Genomic DNA, 21,290 nt, shown 5'->3' with positions numbered 1-21,290 from the left:
TCACCAGTCAGATATGGCGCCAGCCTCTCAGCCCAATCTTTAGGAGGCCATTTTGCCCTTTTTGCAAGTCTCTCAAAGAACACCAGATATGCTTCTATGTCATCACCTGGCGACATTTTCTGGAGAACAGGACCAAGTGGTTCATTTCTGTCATGTCTCACCTGGCTTAACTCTTCTCTTAAGAGCCTTGTGTTTTCCACATGTGCCTCGGCAACTCGTAGCATCTGAGCTTGCTGCTGTTGCTGCGCAGTGGCCACATTCACGAGGGTTCTCAGTACTTCCTCCATGTTGACGTCTGCGCGGGTTGGGTAGCGGAAACTTGCTTCCCGGACTATCCCACTCCTGACACCACTTGTGGCAAGAGCCCGCTACTGCTGAAGCACACGCGAACAACTTCTTCCTTTTTATGTAGTTTTATTGTCAGGATAGTAAATGTTTTCACACCGTACAGATTTCACAGCAATACTTGGAGACCCTAAACGCTAGCTAGACATAGCTCAGCTCTCTCAAGACCAGCCAGCTTACCCAGCGTTGATCTCAGTGCACAAATGATATAAACAAGCTTTTATACCTGATACTCCTCTCCCAGCCTTAGCTTGATGGACAGGTGACACACCCACCTTCTCTTTAAAAGGAAACGCCCATCACTGGCTCTGTAATTCAAACAGACACACCCTGTCTGTTTGCTGAGAGGAAGTATTTCAAGTCATGTAAGCTAAACCAAATTTAAACTATTGCTTTTCATACATAGGTCTTTACATTCAATCTAGGTGCATTACTGCACAAATGTTTTACTCTACTTTCCTGCTTTCTCTGCATATTGCCAGCTAAATGCCTCCTTTTGTTACAATACCTTATGTATTATTATTAAAAAACTGCTTTTTGGTGTTAAGGCAGTGTCGAGTAAACTGTGTATCTAAAACCTAAAAAGCGGTCTTTCTGAGTAAAAGCATAGTTGCCTACTCTACCGGAATGTCCAGGAGACTCCCAAAATTCTAGGAGTCCTCCCGCAATCCCGGGAAAGTAGGCAAACCTCCCGATTCCCAAACAACTCAATAGTAAGGTGGCGGCGGGGGAACTTATCTCCCAGAGCACTAGTTGCCAATGTTGGCAATTATGAGTAAAAGTGTTCACCCAAGATTTGGACACAAGCGGTGTCAGCAGAAATAAAAATTAAGTTTGCTTTTCATAAACTTGTTTATTGTTTATACTTTTGCTGATCACAATTTCTATTCTCCAACCACTGACATTATCAGTAAGCCATTGCTTCATTGCTCTAGCAACTTAGCACCATGGGTAGATCTGGCTCTACATATAACCGTGAGTTAATGATTATATGTGAAACTGTATATGGTGCACAGGTTGGTCACATTCCCACAATGACCAATACAAAATATAATATAATGTGTGGACACACACCAGATGATCCACTGTCAGTTAATTTAGAACTTTGGGACCTATTTATTATTAAGAGCCATTTCATGGCAATAAATAAGTCTTTGCCCGATGCCAGATAGAGTAAAAGTTCCCCACAATACTTGTTAAAAAGGCTTCTCCATGCCTTTACTAACACTTACTGCCAGAGGGTTACTGCCAGTCATAACAATGCTATAACTTGTGGAAAGCCTTTTGGTGAGGTAGCAGAAGCGAAAATGAGCCCTCTCACCAGCAAAGATTCTCGCTTCCACCCATAAATATGCACCAGAAATTTGTCTGGAGAGATTAGTATTATTCCATTTATGGGGTTAAAAAAGTATCTTCTGTTCTGGTATTTATTGAAATTGAGCCCAAAGAAAAACAGCTTTGAAGAATGAAAAACAGCCTTACATCATGCATTTAAATTGTAATAGCTTGTAACAGTACCAAGGTTCTTCATTTAGGTCTACAAAGAATGCAGATGTCATGGATACTTCTAGTACTCATTAGCAGTGTCGCAGGAACACGTTTTTGTATGTACAAACATGAATACATGCTACCACCTTCTGGAGACTCTCAGTATAACATGTACTCATTTAAGGGCTCCTGGAGAAGAAGCAGAACGGACAGGGGTCGGCAAGCGTAGGCCAAGTACAGTAAGAGCTTATTCACATAATTGTGACACAGTATTAGACGCAGTATTGTCGGGGGGGGGGAGGGGTAAAACCCGCGAGAGAGGTGCTGCGCATGCACCCGCAGCAGCTCCGTTTCGCCAGCACTGTCCTATACAGCAGCCGCGGCGCTGTCAAAGAAGCGTCCACGGCTGTGCTGTATACAATACAGCACCGCTGCGGACGCTTCTTTGACAGCGCTGCGACTGCTGTAAAGGACAGTGCCACTATTGTGGGCACTTAGTTAGCGGAGGGGGGGTTTGTGGAGACCCAGAAACCCTCCCCTGCGTGCGCCACTGGGATCCATAATCTGGAAGTGGAAAGAACATTATTTCACCATAAACCGGCAACGACCAGGTGCATCTCGCAAGATTTCTGACAGAGGAGTGAAAAAAATTATCAGAAGAGTTGTCCAAGAACCAAGGACCACTTGTGGAGAGTTTCAGAAAGATCTGGAATTAGCAGGTACAATTGTTTCAAAGAAAACAATAAGTAATGCACTCAACCGCCATGGCCTGTATACACGCTCACCACGCAAGACTCCTTTGCTGAAGAAAAAACATGTTGAAGCTCGTTTAAAGTTTGCTGCACAACATTTGGACAAGCCTGTGAAATACTGGGAGAATATAGTGAGGTAAGATGAGAGCAAAAATGAACTCTTTGGATGCCATAATACACATCATGTTTGGAGGAGAAATGGCACTGCCCATCACCACCAAAACACCATACCAACAGTCAAGTTTGGAAGTGGGAACATCATGGTGTGCGGCTGTTTTTCTGCACACGCTACTGGCATACTGCATGTGACTGAAGGAAGGATGAATGGAAAAATGTACCAAGACATTCTTGATAAAAATATCAGGAGGCTGAAGATGAAATGAGGGTGGACATTTCAGCAAGACCATGATCCCAAACACACAGCCAAGGTCCCTCTCAATTGGTTTCAGAGAAAGAAAACAAAGCTGCTAGAATGGCCCAGTCAATTACCTGACTTGAATCCAATTGAAAATCTATGGAAAGAACTAAAGACAAGAGTTCATTGAAGAAGCCCATGGAACCTTCAAGATTTGAAGACTATTTGCTTTGAAGAATGGGACAAAATCACACCTGAGCAATGCAAGCGACTAGTTTCTCCATACAGGAGGGTCTTGAAGCTGTCATTACCAATAAAGGCTTTTGTACAAAGTATTAAATTAATTTCAGGAAGCTTGTTTAATACCTTTTTTCCTGTGTCATTTCACATTATTACACAAAACTTAAATTATGGACATCTATGGTTTGATTTATTTGCATGTGTGGATTGCAAGGGTTGTTGCTGACATTTGGTGTAAATTTCATTACAATAGCCACATTAAATATATATTTACTGAGAAAAATATTGATGTGTTCAATACTTATTCCACCCGCTGTATGTGTGGGTAATCTGACAGCATTTACTGATAATTATAGGGGGGGGATTTTGCTGGGAATAGTGCTGATAAGGATGTCTAGATGTGTGTACTTAAGTCATTGGTGTTTTTAAACAATAATGTCTCACTAATTGATTATATGAGAATTGCAATATAGCCTAAAAAATAGCACATCAGATTAGAATGCCTTGGGTATTAGAAATTAGTCAATAGAATACTGTCTCTTTTGTATAGATTATACTATAATCATCATCATCATCATTTATTTATATAGCGCCAACATATTCCGTAGTGTTTTACAATTGGGGACAAACATAGTAAACTAATAAACAAACTGGGTAAAACAGACAAAGAGGTGAGAAGGCCCTGCTCGCAAGCTTACAATCTATGGGATGCTCTGTGTATTGTACAGAGATAACTAGAATGTTCTCAGGATTGTAAATTGGTCACTAGAAAGCTCACTGTCACTAGAATATTCTATGCACTGTACAGATGTTACTAAAATGGTCTCTGTTTTGAATAGAGTTCACTAGAATGCTCACTGTATTGCATAGAAGGTCTTTAAAATAGTCTCCACTTTATCAGATGAGGCCAATATGCATATAATCCCAAAATTTAGAATCCAGAGAGAGATAGACAAAATAAGCCCCACCCCTGTTCTGCCCACAAATGTACAATTGTGAGTAAAACACGAATCTGGATGTCCCTCCAAAATGGGGACCATTGGTAGGTATGACTGTCCTGAACATAGAGAGCTTGCAGTTAATTATAAGGGATAAATCATAACTGCAGTGTAAATATGTTATATTAAATGAATCCATTGATAAGTTTAGTTAAAGTGTAAAATTTAAAGACAGAGGGCCTGATTCATTAAGGACCTTAACTTGAGAAACTTCTTATTTCAGTGTCCTGGACAAAACCATGTTACAATGCAAGGGGTGCAAATTAAAAGTCTGTTTTGCACATAAGTTAAATACTGACTGTTTTTTCATGTAGCACACAAATACTTGATAGCTTATTTGTACACTGAAATTTAAAGTTGATATTTGTGTGCTACATTTATTTAACTTATGTGCAAAACAGAATTCTAATTTGCACCCCTTGCATTGTAACATGGTTTTGTCCAGGAGACTGAAATAAGAAGTTTCTCAAGTTAAGATCCTTAATGAATCAGGCCCAGAGAGTCTGATGAAAATGTATTTTCTGGCTTTGCACATTCCAGTGTGAAAAGATAAGTGTGTCACCTGTGACAGCTTCAAATGGCTCATACTGTGAGACAACCTGGCCTGGGAGGGAGTTTTGAACACTTGAATAGACTGTGTGGGGCCAATCACAGCTGGAGATCCTTGTAGGCAGGATGTGAAAGCCTATACAGGTATATAGAAATATGACCTTCAAAGGAAAATGTCGTCATAGTTCATATTTTGGGAAATCTGGGTGTTACTACATACTGAGGAGCAGAAATCACACCAGGGTTGTGATTGACAGGTACGGGTGGTATCCTTGAACAGCTAAAATCACATATCTTTGGAAAAGGTATGTCACATTGTCATAATCCCATCATGTTTGGTATTTAAATTTGCGGGAGATTATGACCGGTTTATTGAAGGGGGAGTTATTTCTCTGGGAAGTATCTGTGAAGAATTACCCACAGGTCAAAACTTTGGGAATATTTGTGAGCCAACTACAGTGACAGCCAGGGGACATCCCTGCCTCCCTATTAGCATTAAACACTGCCCCTGTGAAGACCATCCCATTTGAGTTTGCTTAAAAACCTGTGTTCTGAATGGGGCAAGGGGTCAGCTTTTTGGGGAATCAATCTAATTGAAGGACTGTCCATCTTTTCTGCCTACCCCCAGGCATACAGATTATGATAAGTAAGTTATGCTCTATACTTTTATCTCTTTTATTTTAAACTGTTTTGCTTGTTATGTCAATCTTTTCATTGTTTATTCATTTTTTTTCTTTATATCTGAATGCCCTGTATATTAAATCTATAATTTAATATGTTGCGTCCTTGATACTCTAACGAATCCATTAGCCTGTTAGAAGAGAAAGCTCGACCAAGTTAACCCTTGGAATGCCAGTGTGTGATTTGTTAATACATTTGATTAACAAGCTGTGTGTACTTGCATTTACATTTGTGTAACAGTCTGGAGGTGTGAAGAGGTAACCCAATGTGTGCTGGTGTGGGTCTTACTAGCCTGTGGATAGCTGGAAGCCTGTGTGCCAGTGCGGGACAGTATATTGGGGTCCTATTGCCCGTATCCAATAGGTGGTAGCAAACCTAAAGTGCCCGGGGTGTGAGAGCGCTGTGTTTGGGGGCGATTCCGTAGGTCTATAACCTGTGTGATAGGTAGAGAGAGACTGCGTGCTGAAATCGTGTGACCTCATATAGCGAACACCCCAAAGTCCCGGCAACTGGGAGCGTGTTCGTATCAATGACCATAAAAAATGTTGTATATTTCATTGGCTATATAAACCACACATTAGACAAACCATGCCTACACATTTTTTGTCATGCCCATATTTCGTTGCAGCGTGTTGACAGAAAAGCCTGGCCCACTTGATTGTGCTTCCCCCTGGGCTAAAAGTTGCCAGCCAGCCAGCCTATGTGTACACACCCTCCTTTCCTCAACAGAGAAGTACAGAACATGACAAATGTGCTGGAGCGTCTTACTTCCTGGATATTTGTGAGATTTGTTGTGTTTGTGTTTCTGCTCACAGCAGCACCATGTGAATTGTAAGCATTCAGTGGTGTACATTACAGAATTCTCATTATACTTAAATACTGTGCAAATCGTCATAGTCAAATATTACATTTTCTGAATAATAGAAGACCATATTAACAACAAAAAGTGTATACAACATCTACTTTATTCTACTACAGATGAGCAAGGTATATTCTACTTAAATTATTCTGTGTTTTCTTACTGGTTTTCTTGTCTTCGTTTCTCTGAAGTATGAGATATTGTAAAACTGAACCAGGATACAGGAAAGGCTCTGGAACAGGGACTTTAGCTATATGTTTTACTACAGGCTGTAACTGAAACTGTAGCCTGAATGTAACACAAAACTGCTTTATCATCTGTACCAGGGCAAAATACAATTCTATATCACATAACACACAGAGTACACTTAAAGAGACAGCACCTCATATACACCATGAGATAAACAAATTGAGAATAATATATTTTGAATACTGAATAATTTCACAGCAATAATTATATATACAGAGTAATGCAAATGTTTATGTTACTTCCCCCTAAGCATACACACCATTATATCATCATCAACAGCAGCTATTTATAAAGCGCCACTAATTCTGCAAGGCTGTACAGAGAACTCCCATCAGTCCCTGCCCCATTGTAGCTTACAGTATAAATTCTCTAACATACACAGGCACACAGACCGAGAAACACTACGGTCAATTTAATAGGAGCCAATTAACCTACTATTATGTTTTTGGAGAGTGGGAGGAAACCAGAGCACCCGGAGGAAACCCATGCAGACACGGGAGAACATAAAAACTCCACACAGATAAGGCCATGGTCGGCAATTTTATATATATATATATATATATATATATATATATATATATATATATATATATTATGCAAACAATGATTCAGACACATTTGACATAAATGTAAATTGGCAGACACAACTGCACACATATTGAGTTTATTGGAATATTTAATAAGGGGAGAGTGGTAAGGCGCATACGTGCCAACGGGAGTGTAGCATACTACACAACATCCTGATTCGCACACCGGAAAAGGGGTGGTGCTCAACATAAAAGTTTTACACAAATGTTGCCATTTGTGGGCGGATCAGAGTCGGATCTTATTTTGTCCCACTTTTAGGATACTAAATGTTGGGTGGTATGGAGTAGGGAAGGTAAATATGATAATGGGAGGGTGACTGTGGGTCTTATGTGACAAGAAAAGTGTGTGCAAGGCATAAGTGACAAGGTGAAAGTGGGGGCATAAATGAAATTAGGAAAATGGGGTTGCATAAGTGAAAGGAAGGGAGGATGGGATTCATATGTGACAAGGGCAAAGTAAGGAGGATATGAAAAGTACAGAGTGTAATATCCTTAGGTGTGATGGGGTGTAGCTGAACATTGAATTTGGGCCAAGAAACTAGATTGGTGGGAATTGTGGGTCATTAGCGAGAGGGTGTCTGTATATGGGGGTTGGGAAGGCTCTGCTCTTTCCATCTGTTCTGGGACCTATGATTCCAGATGGAGATTCACACATTTTCTTTTGTTACTCTTCATAATATGTAACTATATCTTTCTATCTGCTTTTGATCCTCTTATACTGCTTTTATAGGTTTAACATTTAGTGAATTGAATTGAATTCTATGTCTATAAACACAATCATTGTAAATATATTTTTGGCTCAATGTACACATTTCAGAAGTTCTTTTTACTATTCTATTCATGCCTATTACAACATACACATTAACAAGTATATTGTATCTTTCATAAATCTATATGTAAAAGTTGTACTAAGACAGAACTTAGTATTTAACCTTGTTGCTTAGTGCAATATTTTGTGCTCAGCTGTCTGCTCTCTAGGCACTGAAGGCATCATTTAGCGTTAGGACCAAAGCAAAAAAAACAAAACGAGGAGCAAATTTGCACCTTGGCAATAACATGTTACACTGCAGGAGGGGGAGATTTAAAATGTGCGGACAGATGTAGAGCTCAAAGGGGGCATGTCCGAGTTCAACTCTAAATTGCAGTATAAAAATCCAGTATTTGTGTGCTACATGCAGAAGCAGTCAGTATTTTCCTTGGTTAATTATTTTAGGGGACGGCACAGGTTTTTCTTGTATTATAGTAATGATACATGCTTATGACCATCAGCAGCAGGAGCTTGTATCTCTACAGCAGCCTTTCTGGAGCCACTACAGATACACCTCTAAGTAGTTGCAACGTACTCTAAATAGGGGGCATGATTAACTTCTGTGTGCATACCCCCATAGTATTTAACTTGTGCTTACATGACCCTGATCCCCCTCTCTAGTTGTAGTGGTGACAAGTTAAACTTAAAGTTTAAATCTAAATTCTGCATTGTTCTACTGCGAAAGATGCTCTGTTTGGTTAGAATGATTGGCTCTAACCCTAACATTTGTGGTGCAGCTCTTGTAAGGACCAGTCCTTTTGTCTTTAATATGTTGTTGCTGTTTTTTTAACCATTTGGATTGCAAGTCTTGAAAGAAGAGAACCACCTGGATATTTTTGTGGCCCCCATTCCCCTAGAAAAATCAACTCCATGCTGAACAGGCTAGGGCTGTTTGACATTATGGCAGCGGGACCCCATGCAGAGAGTTTCCCTGTAATAGTGTCACCAGAGCAGCCTGTCATAGCCTAGAAATGGCTGGATGTGGCTTTTCCAGGGAGACCCCCTGCTGTTTGTCCCAACAATTTTGCTGCTACCAGTCTAGGTAAGTGTTTCTCAAACTCATTCCTCAGGACCCATAGCAGTGCAGGTTTTCCAGGTGACAAGGGAAATATTTATACCACCTGTGGATTTGTGTCAGTCAGTAATAAATACACCTGTGCTAAAACAAGGAAATATGGAAAACATGCACTGTCAGGGGTCCTGAGGACCAGGTTTAAGAAACGCTGGTTATGAGCATTAGTGCTGGTAGAACTTTGTTTTTTGGGGTGGGGGCACACAGTGTTTATTTATTTATTTATTTTACACACTTGCAAGGTCTGCCCTGATTATTATCACCAGCACGTATCTTGCATTAGGGATCGAGCACCCGCAACAAATACACCTCCTAACAGGACCTCTACACAGACCTCAAGTATTCTGAAAACTAGTGATGTAATGCCCAATTAAAGAATTGTGGGATGATGACAAACAAATTACTGCTTATAGGTCACTAATGGCCAACTACACAAAAAGAAACCACTAATAGCGCACACTGCAGTCAAATACAAAGAGCTGTAGACAGGTGAATGTGATGACTTATTTGGTATTAATAAGCAGTTATTGAATGCATAGTTGATCAAAATTAACCTACAATGAATGCAAGTCTCCTACCCCAGTCATTATGAAATCATTCATGTTTTGGTTTTGTGCTAATGTATAGGAGATACCTTCTATTTTAATAAGGCTATTGCATTTTTATTTAAACCCCAAGCTTTCAATCACAAAAAACTCTATGTAAATTAGTTATATACTTCTACATAATTGGTTGTATCTATGCTATATATATACATGTGATTCTTGTCTAACAGGGACATATAAGACTTATATGCATGTCTCTGCCCACACACGCTTAAGTGAGAACTAAAGCACTATTTTTTGGGTTTTGTGAAATAATTCTATTTTTTGACCACAGGCATATAAAACTTTCTATTTTAAGAAGGCTATTAATATAATGTTTGCCACATAAGTATCAGATACAGATTGCATGAAACTAGATTTACCCATAATTATTATGAAATAACTTTTACTGCAGTTATAAAGTCTCCGTTTTTGTTCTTGCTAGGGCAGTAGTGCACTGAATGGTCTTGGAGCAGAGGCAGAAAAATCCTGTTAGAGAGTGATTAAAGTTTCACATAATGTAATAGTTAAGACTCCATGCTGATTATTCTCTTAACCTGTGTTACTAGGATCATTTAGCTTGTGGATTTTTGCTTCACCATGACAACAACCTGAAAGTGCTTTGAAAGACATATCCAACCATTGCAATAGTATAATGCATGGGCTTGCTAGGTCCCGAAACTATGTAATTGTAATGGTTACACTCAGGGCCGGACTGGCCATCTGGCACTTCTGGCAAAAGCCAGAAGGGCCGATAGCTAGATGGGCCGTCCGACACTTCTTGGATTCCTGCACCTCTGCTGTGCGATAGACGAGGGCTCCTCTGCTCCCTCCCCCTTATTGCCCTGCAATGTGGACACAGTTTTTACAGTTTATATTTTTCTTTCTGACTAGGGAGGGGATCGTGGGGAGGGGGGATGGTGTGATTTTTGCGGGAGGTGGGGCTCCGCGATGTTCGCGGAGGGGGGTGCGCAGATTTTCGCACGGAGTCGCGGGAGCGCCGTGATTTCCACGAGGGGTATGTTGATTTTCGCACGGGGGTCGCGGGGTGCCGCGATTCTCACGCGGGAGGGGGGGCAGGGTTTTCACCAGTGTGGGAGAGCCAGGGGGGAGTGGGTGCTGGAAGAGTGTGAGAACCATGGAGGAAGGGGGTGCTGGAAGAGGGTGAGAGCCAGGGGGGGGAAGGAAGAGGGTGAGAACCATGGAGGAAGAGGGTGCTGGAAGAGGGTGAGAGCCAGGGGGGAAGGAAGAGGGTGAGAACCATGGAGGAAGGGGGTGCTGGAAGAGGGTGAAAGCCAGGGGGAAGGAAGAGGGTGAGAACCATGGAGGAAGGTGGTGCTGGAAGAGGGTGAGAGCCAGGGGGGAAGGAAGAGGGTGAGAACCATGGAAGAAGGTGATGCTGGAAGAGGGTGAAAGCCAGGGGGGAAGGAAGAGGGTGAGAACCATGGAGGTAGGGGGTGCTGGAAAAGGGTGAGAGCCAGGGGGGAAGGAAGAGGGTGAGAACCATGGAGGAAGGGGGTGCTGGAAGAGGGTGAGAACCATGGAGGAAGGGGGTGCTGGAAGAGGGTGAGAACCAGGGGGGAAGGGGGGTGCTGGAAGAGGGGTGAAAGAGCCAGGGGGAAGGGGGTGCTGGAAAAGGGGTGAGAGCCAGGAGGGAAGGGGGTGCTGGAAGATGGGTGAGAGCCAGGGGGAAGGAGGTGCTGGAATAGGGGTGAGAGAGCCAGGGGGAAGTGGTTGCTGGAAGAGGGGTGAGAGAGAGCCAGGGAGAAGGTGGTGCTGGAAGAGGTGTGAGAACCAGGGGGGAAGGGAGTGTTGGAAGAGGGGTGAGAGCCAGGAGGGAAGGGGGTGCTGGAAGAGGGGTGAGAGAGCCAGGGGGGCAGTGGGTGCTGGAAGAGGGGTGAGAGAGAGCCAGTGGGGAGGTGGTGCTGGAAGCGGTGTGAGAGCCAGGGGGGAAGTGGGTGCTGGAAGAGGGGTGAGAGAGAGTCAGGGGGGTTGTGGTGCTGGAAGAGGTGTGAGAGCCAGGGGGGAAGGGAGTGTTGGAAGAGGGGTGAGAGCCAGGAGGGAAGGGGGTGCTGGAAGAGGAGTGAGAGAGCCAGGGGGGAAGGGGGTGCAGGGATTAAAGTGAGAGGGACAAAGGAGAAGATGGTAAAAGAAAGTGTAAAAGGAGAGACATCTTAAGAATGGGAATGTCAGGCAAGCAGCCATCATAAAACACAAGTAGTAATGAAGAATGGGAATGCACAGATGGGACAAGTGTTAAAATAAAATAAAATATCAAGCCTTCATACTCCATTTACTTCTATTTTCCATACCCCCAATTCTAAATTTCCACTTTGACCACTGCCCTCGGTCCCTGCTCCTGACTGGCTGTGTGAGCTGACAGCTGCAGATCCCTCATTGCCCAGCATGCCCAGTAGGAATACAGAACACAGGATGCCATAATCAGGTAAGTTCATATATTTTCTCATGTGCAATGTGTTTTTAACCATCCTTTGTTGAACTGGGGGCACTACTGTGTATCCAATGATGTTTAAAACACTATGTATTGTTCATTATTGCGCTGTCATTTTCTTGCATATTTATCTGTACAGAGACTTTTAATTAAGAGGAAAAAACACTGCTTGTCATAAATTTTATCTGTGATTGTGTCAATATATCTATTTTTGTTTCCATTGTAAATGGTGTATTAAGCTGCTCCTGGGACTCACACTCTAGTATCTGATATGCTGTACCAATTTTTATTTGTGAATGAGTTTTTTTGTCTGGGCACTACTGTATGGCATAATGTTATTTGGGGGCACTACTGTATGGCATAATGTTATTTGGGGGCACTATTGTGGCATAATACTGTATGGTATATGATTTGTGGGCACTACTGCATGGCCAAATATGAATTGAGGGTAATATTATGTGGCATAATATGACCTGGGGGCACTACGGTGTGGCATAATATGAACTTGGGGCACTACGGTGTGGCATAATATAAACTTCTGCCAAAGGCAAGTCTCTCATTGTTGAATATGACAGGGGCCCAAAGAAGTTGCTGTACTGGGTCCCAAAATTCCTCTTGTCAGCCATGCCTGTGAGTCAAGGGGGTAGATGTCTCCAGGTAAATAATCAAAATGTTTCCTATCTAATGAAACTGATGGATCACATCCAATTATCTCTCACCCACCTCCTCTATACCCCTTAATTAATATACTGTGTTATTTAAAATTAATAGAAAGGACGCATAACCAGTTACTGTAGTATAAAAAAATATTTTTCTCTGACATTTTTCTGTAGTTGGAAATACTTTTAATGCGGCCACGTGGGTTCAAATGATCATTCAATAGTTATATTTTTTCTGATATATTTGTTAGAGTTTTATTCCATGTGGAATGATTCATGAAAATTCTGCCATTGCTATTTAATTGAGGGAAAAGGATACCTGTTACCTATATGTGTGTAAGTATTCTGTTTTTGCTATTTTGTGGGAGATTTTAAAAAAGCAAAACATTTGTTTCCTACAGTGGCGCCTGTATAATTCGTGGTATTGCTGTAGTATGGGGTGGTGTGGTGGTGGCAATGTTGTAGTGTGTTTGGGGCTTAGTATTGCTAATACGTATGATAGGGTATTGCTTTAATGTGAGGATGATGTCGGTTGCTGTAATGTGGGGGGTGATGCTGGTTGCTGGAATGTGGGGGTGATGCTGGTTGCTGTAATGTGGGGGGTGATGCCGGTTGCTGTAATGTGCGGGTGATGCTGGTTGCTGGAATGGGGGTGATGCTGGATACTGTAATGTGATGGATGATGCTGATTGCTGTAATGTGGGGGTGATGCGGGTTGCTGTAATGTGGGTGGGTATCGATGTAGTAGGAGTGTGTGTGGGGGGTTATTTATTGCTGTAATTTGGGTACTAATAATGTATTGTCATGGTATTTATTTATGTAATATGGGTGCTAACAATGTAATGTTGAGGGTCATTAGGAGAAATAAATACCCCCCCCACACACACACACACACACTCATACTACATCATGTTGTACTGCACCAGCAACGCACACTGCGCCAGCATCAGTGTGCAACAATATAGTGCATGGAGCCCACAAGAGGTGGGCCTGTGTGCTTTAAATGCCAGGGCTGATTTTTAGTCCCAGTCCGGCCCTGGTTACACTTTTTGTGGATCCTCAACATATATAATGGGTTTGAAAAACTTCACTCTGGAGATAAATATGTAACTTGAAAAAATATAGGGGCCAATTGATCGAGCATTTATTTGCCTCTAATCATGCGGACATGTCTATTTCCACATGATTAAAGCAAATATTAGTATTGGGGCTATTGAACAATAAGCTACAGCAGGATATATTGAAGATATCTGCTTCATTAACCAAAATAATGAGCCTGTCAGGCGTGTCTCCGTACTGACACTTGGTGCAGGAGATGGACGCCTGCACCTTCTCGACAACAGCGTCCTGTTGCCTAGCAGCGGGACGCTATCTCTGCTCACCTGTTGGCAGTCAGCATGTCTGACCGCCAAAATCTCCCTAACCCAATCAGGATGCACCTTAGGGTATATAAAGCAGCCTCTGACACATGTCTAGTGCCAGAGTATTGGTTCACTCCTGCTCCAGCGTTTCCTGAACTTCTGATCCAGTGTTCTTCGGTTCTGACTCGGCTTCCTGTGACTACTCCCCTGTGTTTCGTTTTGGTACCTCGCTGCCCGGCTGGTTTGACTATTTGGCTTGACCTGACTTCTCTCTGGATCCTCCCTGTGTACTGCACTGCTCGGTTGGCTCTGACCTGGATTGCCTGACTACGCCTGTCTACTTCTGTCGCTACACCAGTGACTGTCTTGGAGAACCACAACCTGCGTACCCTCTGCAGCTAAGCCCAAACTCCCTTGCGGGGGTCCCTGGTGAATAATGGGGGTATGTTAGACTCCGCGCCTCCCTGTTCAGTTGCGCCAATACCGGTTAGCAGCCATCTCTGCAATTCTGTGACAGATCCATACCGCCGTTCCCATAGCTTCCTATGGGCACAATGAACTGGAGTCAAATTACCAAGCTTGGAGAAGCTTAGCTGAAAATGGCATTAGCAGCTCAAGTCTATAGGCACTGTACCACAAATGCCATGGGTGGAGGGATTTTTTCAAATCAGGTTATTGGGGCATACACAGTTAAGTCAGCCGGGGGACAGAATAAGAATACTTTTGCTTTCTCATTGTAATTATCTTTGCCAGGACAGCCCCTTTTTGATTGGACTTTCCTGGCCTGATTAGGATCATAAGCTGATCCCAGGGGCAAACGCAGGATTTGTAGAGGGGAGTTTCCACACCACGCCACCAGTGTGCGTGACCAGCATGCATGGAGGCGTGGCTATAATATTAGACAGTGCTTGGCTGCTCTCCAACTCTTCCTATCCCCATAATATACATGGGCAATGCTGCGTGCACTACAGTTAGGTGCACGCAGCTCTCCTTTTTCAAGCAGAGCTGTGTGAAGCGGGGGCAGGGTCCAGCCACCTCAATTATACAGTGCCCCAGGCGTGGAGGGGGGTTTCCAGGCCCTAGGAAACCCCCTCTTGGTTTGCCTATGGATCCAAAAATCTCCTATCGCTGTTATCAATGGGCCAAAAATGCATTTCTACATAGATAGGCAAGCTCTGTTATTGTAATCATGAGCATTCAACCAATTCCCTGGTTTACTCTACAAATCAAATTTTATTTGTGTGTTGACAGTTTTATTTTAATACTCCATAATGAGCCTTAAGCAGAAATATGAACATACGATATGACATTTATTTACATTTCCTCGCCTAAAGTAAAATAAATAATTGTATTATGTAATTTATAATCGAGAAACAACTTGAAGTGCAGACACACTCGGTCACAAACTAAAGTTTACTATAAAAGTAAGCATTCTTCTCTAATATAACAAATTAGTATTAATTACAAGCTATGACCATGTCAGTTTACAATCAACCAATAGCAATGGAAGGTTACCAACAACATAATTATTATCCCAATCCTTTAACATTGCTTATTTTCTATTTAACAGTTTATTCGGTTTTGCTGTGGGAATTCTGAGAAGATTGCGCCAAGCAATGAGATTCTTGATATACAGTATTACAAAAGTTTCTTTGCTCTTTAATCAATCATTTATTTTGCTGATATTTTATGGCAACCATTCTTTGCTGTTTATATGCTTTAGGCTGAGGCAACATAGTCAGCTATAATGACAAAGTGTATTATACCCCACGCACACTTTGTCATGACTGAAGCCTGTGGTAAAGATGTTCTCACAGGACTACACTAGCTAAAATACAGTGATCAATAACCTCCTAGGTCACCGTGTACCAGGAACAAACACCTCCCACTGTAACTTCCCAGCACTTTATCACTTTCAGCATTGGCAGTTCTCCAAATTATGATCCTCAAGCAATTCTTGGTAATAAATAACAAGAAGAATATTTTGCCAACACCTATTGCTTACTGTACAGAAGGTTTTGGAAATATGTGCTGGCGATAGAAGACAAGTGGTATTATTTTAATATTTATTTAAATGTCTTGGATACAATTGTGCCTAACATATTGAGAAAATGTATGGATGCTGGAGAGTGGAGGAAATAGCATACAGTTGTACTATGACAAATCTAAGAGTCTTGTACGACCTCAGTTAAAATTTTGTTGTAAACAGCAATACTCACATTTTTTTCAGTATAAGCCCACAAAGAGTCCCATAATTATTATTATTATTATTATTATTATTATTATTATCATCATCCTTTATTTGTTAGGCGCCACAAGATTTCTGCAGCGCTGTACACAGTACAAACAGTACACTATACAGGGTGAAACAGTACAAAACTATAAACAGAAATACCAGTACTTCAGGAACTCCAGGCAGGTTAAAGCAATAAACATGGAGCAGAAGAACGGGTGAGGAGACAGGAGGGAAGAGGACCCTGCTCAAGTGAGCTTACATCCTAAGGGAGGGAAAACAAAACAGGCACAAGGGGAGCCAGATGAGGCAAAGGAGAGAGCGAGTGGAGGAGATGAAGGGGTTATGCGGATGGTTGGTAGGCTTTAAGGAAGAGGTGGGTTTTCAGTGCACGTTTGAAGGAGCACTTCAAACGTGCAAACATGACTAAAGCTCGAGATAAAACAATAATATGTTAGTTTAAACCCAATGGGCCTGATACAGCGTTGTTCGCAAAATGGACATAAATTAGCAAACAACAGAAAATACAAAATAGCTTATTTGCGCCAATATGTAGAGCTGTGTACATCTTGAGATGCATCCGGCTTCACATCAGCAGCATATGCACCTGGTTTACGCTAAGTCATCATTATCAGTAAGGGTGTGCACCGGGCACTTTTGGTGTTTTGGGTTTTGGGTTCTGATTAGCTTGAGGTTTTGGGTTCTGATTTGTTTTGCCAAAACACCCCACGAAAGGTTTTGGTTCTGATTTTGGGTTTTGGGTTCTGTTTTTTTTTTTAAAAAAGCATAAAAAGTGCTAAAATCCATATTTTTGGTTTTTTTTCACTCCTACACCATTATTAACCTCAATAACATTCATTTCCACTAATTTCCAGTCTATTGTGAACACCTCACACCTCACAATATTGTTTTTAGTCCAAAATGTTGCACCGAGGTAGCTGGATGTCTAAGCAAAGCGACACAAGTCGGCGGCACAAACACGTATGTTAGGAACCCCAACAGCCAGTACCGCAAAACCCGGAGTCTACTCTGAAGTCTGGTCTTCGCTGGAGCCCCTAGTGGTGCGGACAGACTTGGCCACAGACAACAAAGGGTCGTGAATTGCGTGCTGACAGGGGAGAACCCAGAAAAGCGAAGTGAGGTCCAGGCAAAGGTCGAATAGGTCACAGGCAGATCGGTGGTCACTAGCAAACACTCGTGGTCAATTTCCAGGCAAAAGGGTCAAAAGGTCACAAGCAAACAATCGTAGTCAAAATTCCAGGAAATAGGTCGGCAACAGAAATCAGGATCAGCAGCTATACAGAGAATAAGCAGGTAGTGTGCTAAGGAGCAGGGAGTATAACCGGCAGGGAGGGCTTGCCCCTTCCTGCCTTAAATACTAGTGTGGACCAATAGGAAACCCTCCCTGGGAAGACAGGAGAACAGGGCCCAGCTGGGCAATAATTACTAGATTCTTTTGCGCACACGCCCGGATGACCTAGGTGCCGGGACGCGGCGCTACAGCCAAAGAGTGTCTCGTCCGTTGCCTTGGCAACATCCGGGACATAGCGGAAGTGACGTCCCGGTCGTCATGACGACGGCCGGGACGAGAGGGCACCAGAGGAAGCGAGTCGCGGCGATGCCTGAAGCCGCCGCCGCTCGTTACAACGTGGCCCATCGTAGGTGGCTGTGTAGGCTTGAATGGCCTTTTTCTGCTCCTCCATCCTCTGCAGCATATAGAGGGTGGAGTTCAAGCGCGTCACTACCTCTTGTTTTTGTTGATGGCAGGGCATGTTCATGCTTTTTTGATGTAGCAGGAACAGTGAACGTAGTTTAATATCTGATACTAAGATTTCTGGACTGCGTAGTGGAGTGGCCCCGGTACCCAATTTGGTACCGGGGCCACAATACCTCCTTCAACTGTCTAAATTCCACTGCACAGATGGCGGACACCGGATGCACGTCTAACACCAACATAACTGTTAAGGCCGCAGTTATCCGCTTTGCCATAGGTTGAATACTGTCGTACTTCGAGCTCATGGCAAACGACTGTTGGACGGTCACATAATGCCAAAAAGAGTTGCAAGATGGAATTGTCCTTGGGCCCTCCCACCCACCCTTATGTTGTTGAAATAGGACATGCACAATCATTTCAGCGACAGGGCCTACCAAACTACTGTGGCTGAAATGATTGGTTTGTTTGGGCCCCCACACAAAAAAAGCTGTTCATATCTCCCTGTACAAACTAAACTTGCTCTACTGAGGCAAGATATCGTCCTCATCCTCATCCTCTGATTTCTCGCCCCCTTCAGTGTGTACTTCCTCATCCTCACACATTATCAATTCATCCCCGCTGGACTCCACAACCACAGGTCCCTCTGTAGTCTCTGGAGGCAGTGCTGTTCTTGATTGAGGAATTGATAATTCATTTTTATGAACATCATTTTTTCAACGTTTCAACGCAGATCTACAGGAGACACATTTGTGTGCACATGCCATTACGGTGCTCGGCTTACAACAGACCATCCCTTCCCACCAGCATTTCACCTCTTCAGTGGAAAGTGCTAGGTAAGCGCTAGTCTCCCTTGGTGCATATGTGTCTGTTCTCTTTGGGGGCATGTGCAAACTGGTGTATAGTCAACTCAGCATCAGTCCCAATGTCAGCTACCTATGGGTACAAGAACAACTATCTGAGAAAAAAAGAAAACATAGTCCATCTCGCTCTAAAGCAAACAATATATAAATCACTGTGATATCTACATATACACAAATAGGAGACACATAGTGATTTGCTTAAATATTGTTTGCTTTAGAGTGCCAGACTATATTTTCTTTTGTTCTCACATACATAGTGGTCTTAATTGTCCTGGCAGCACTTTTTTAAATGATTTTATTCACTTACACATTTCATTCATTTAAAAAAGCGCACCTTCTTCTTTTTCAAAAACAATTATCTTCCTGTCTTTCAGACACTATACATTTAGTGCCTGCATCTAAAATCTCCAAATGAAGACACATCTTAATTTCCCAAATAACAATCTCTTTTCAATTGGGAATTTCAGATCTATTACAGACAGCTTGTAATAGAGCCGTATAAGAGTAAAAGTGCAGGGAAAAAATCCCAACTTTAAATACTACAGATTGAAACTTAGGGCTAGATTTACTAAACTGCGGGTTTGAAAAAGTGGGGATGTTGCCTATAGCAACCAATCAGATTCTAGCTGTGATTTTGTAGAAAGTACTAAATAAATGACAGCTAGAATCTGATTGGTTGCTATAGGCAACATCTCCACTTTTTCAAATCCGCAGCTTAGTAAATCTAGCCCTTAGGGGCCTAATTGACAAACAACAACACATTGCTTTCACTGCGATAAAGCCGTTATTAACCCATTTAAAAAGTGCATTGCAGTGTACTTTGCCAATATTGGCTAGGCATTCATTTTTAATGAAATACCGCATCACAATCAATTCTTCAGATGTAATTTGCCAATTTCTAGACCATCAATGTGGCTTTAATTACTTTTTCCCATGGAAAGATGTCACCTATTGAGATCAGATACCATGGAAGGATTTGGTAAATAGAGGTCAATGTAGTTACTGGACACTTTTGCAAGGCAACACTTGAGGGTTGTTTGCTTGTTTAGCAGCGTGATACATTTACCCCTACATCTTGTAAGCATATTTTTTGGGGGAATCTGGTCCTATCCCACTGCATAAAGTTGCCTACGCACACGTGATGGACAGAAGGAATTCCTTTCTCTTATTGGAAGAAATCAAATTCAACTTTCCTACACAGGGGATGTGTTGTTTAGTTTATACAGGCTATATACTATGTTGTTTTTTTCTGAGTTTGTTATAGATGTCATGTTTGTGGCTTGAACTTCTCTGCCTAATAAGCAATTAGATTCATCTTCTGCGGATTCATGTAAGTGCTTGTATTTTATAATACCCTTGTGAATATGTGTTAAGCCTGCAAAATAGTTGCCTCTACTGTTTTTTAAGGTGTATACACCATACATACCTACTTTTGAAAAATAATTTCAGGGAGGCTGGGCCTTGCCAACAGGGGTGTGTCTCTTGCTCTGTCCATGGGGGTATATAGGAATCAGACCCACTCACATTACCCTCTCCCCCCAATCCTTCTCATTACCCGCATCCTTATAAAATTGGCATGTTAAGTGATATGTTGTAATATTTTTATATAAGGAGTAAGCCAGTACTGAAATTATGACCTTGGCATGGAGAGTGTTGAATATAGCTCTGTGCTCCTCTCCAGTCAGTTGCTATCTAGTTTATATTTTATTTTATTTTACAACCTTCTCTTATGGGTAAAATGCCCTTTGTGCTTTTACTGAAAAAAATACTTTTCCTTATTTTAGTACATAAGGAAATCTACTGATGTAAGCGCAACGTCAACTTGTTTATAATGCATCATATAAAGCATCTAAAAGCCCCAAGGTAGAAATAAAAACTGTAATACAAAGCATAAAGCTGTTGGAGAAGCCATTTAAGCAATGTAAATTATTAAGCAATAAAATAAAATTTAATCTGCATTGATTTCTATTACCTGTTCTTCCAATGTTTCTTCTTTGAATGAGAAATGCTTGCTCCATCGGAAAGGGACTTGTGTGAGATAGGTAAAAACAGGCATCATTGAATTCCAGTTGCTCACTCTGATAATTGCAGTTAGGTAATAAGATCAAGCAAATTCCCAGTCCTGACCTATATATATATTAATCCAGTATTGCTAGCTCATTTAATACTGTGCTCCTCTATCACATGCTAAGGAGTTTCTATGCCTGTGCATTGTTTTTACTGTAGCCATACTGCAAATGGTAAAAAACCAGATGATCAACTTCTGAGTTCTCAGTAAGCTTTGCTCTAATAATCAGGCTTGGTTACGCCTCCTCAGTTTGAAGCTAATGCTTGAATAATTGGATTATTTTAAGAAGCAGCTGTAGGTGACAGTTCTACTGAAACTTAAGTTAGATAACATTATTTTTCAATAACAAATCTAAAAATAAACAGCATTTATTAAA

The 21,290-nt window shown here is 41.9% G+C and overlaps 1 protein-coding gene across 1 annotated transcript in view; it reads right to left on the bottom strand.

Annotated features, from left to right (window-relative positions):
• ATP2C1 (ATPase secretory pathway Ca2+ transporting 1) overlaps positions 1-21,033 on the bottom strand; it is a 126,683-nt gene extending 105,650 nt beyond the window's left edge. The window contains exon 1 of the mRNA XM_075212436.1: positions 20,819-21,033. Coding sequence (XP_075068537.1) covers positions 20,819-20,905 — 87 coding nt within the window. The 5' untranslated portion in view covers positions 20,906-21,033. The remainder of the gene's footprint in view (positions 1-20,818) is intronic.
• Positions 21,034-21,290: the final 257 nt, after the last annotated feature.

The sequence above is a fragment of the Mixophyes fleayi genome, chromosome 5 (assembly GCF_038048845.1).
Source record: "Mixophyes fleayi isolate aMixFle1 chromosome 5, aMixFle1.hap1, whole genome shotgun sequence".
Classification (NCBI taxonomy): Eukaryota; Metazoa; Chordata; class Amphibia; order Anura; family Limnodynastidae; genus Mixophyes; species Mixophyes fleayi.
This window is presented reverse-complemented; position numbering and strand designations above follow the sequence as displayed.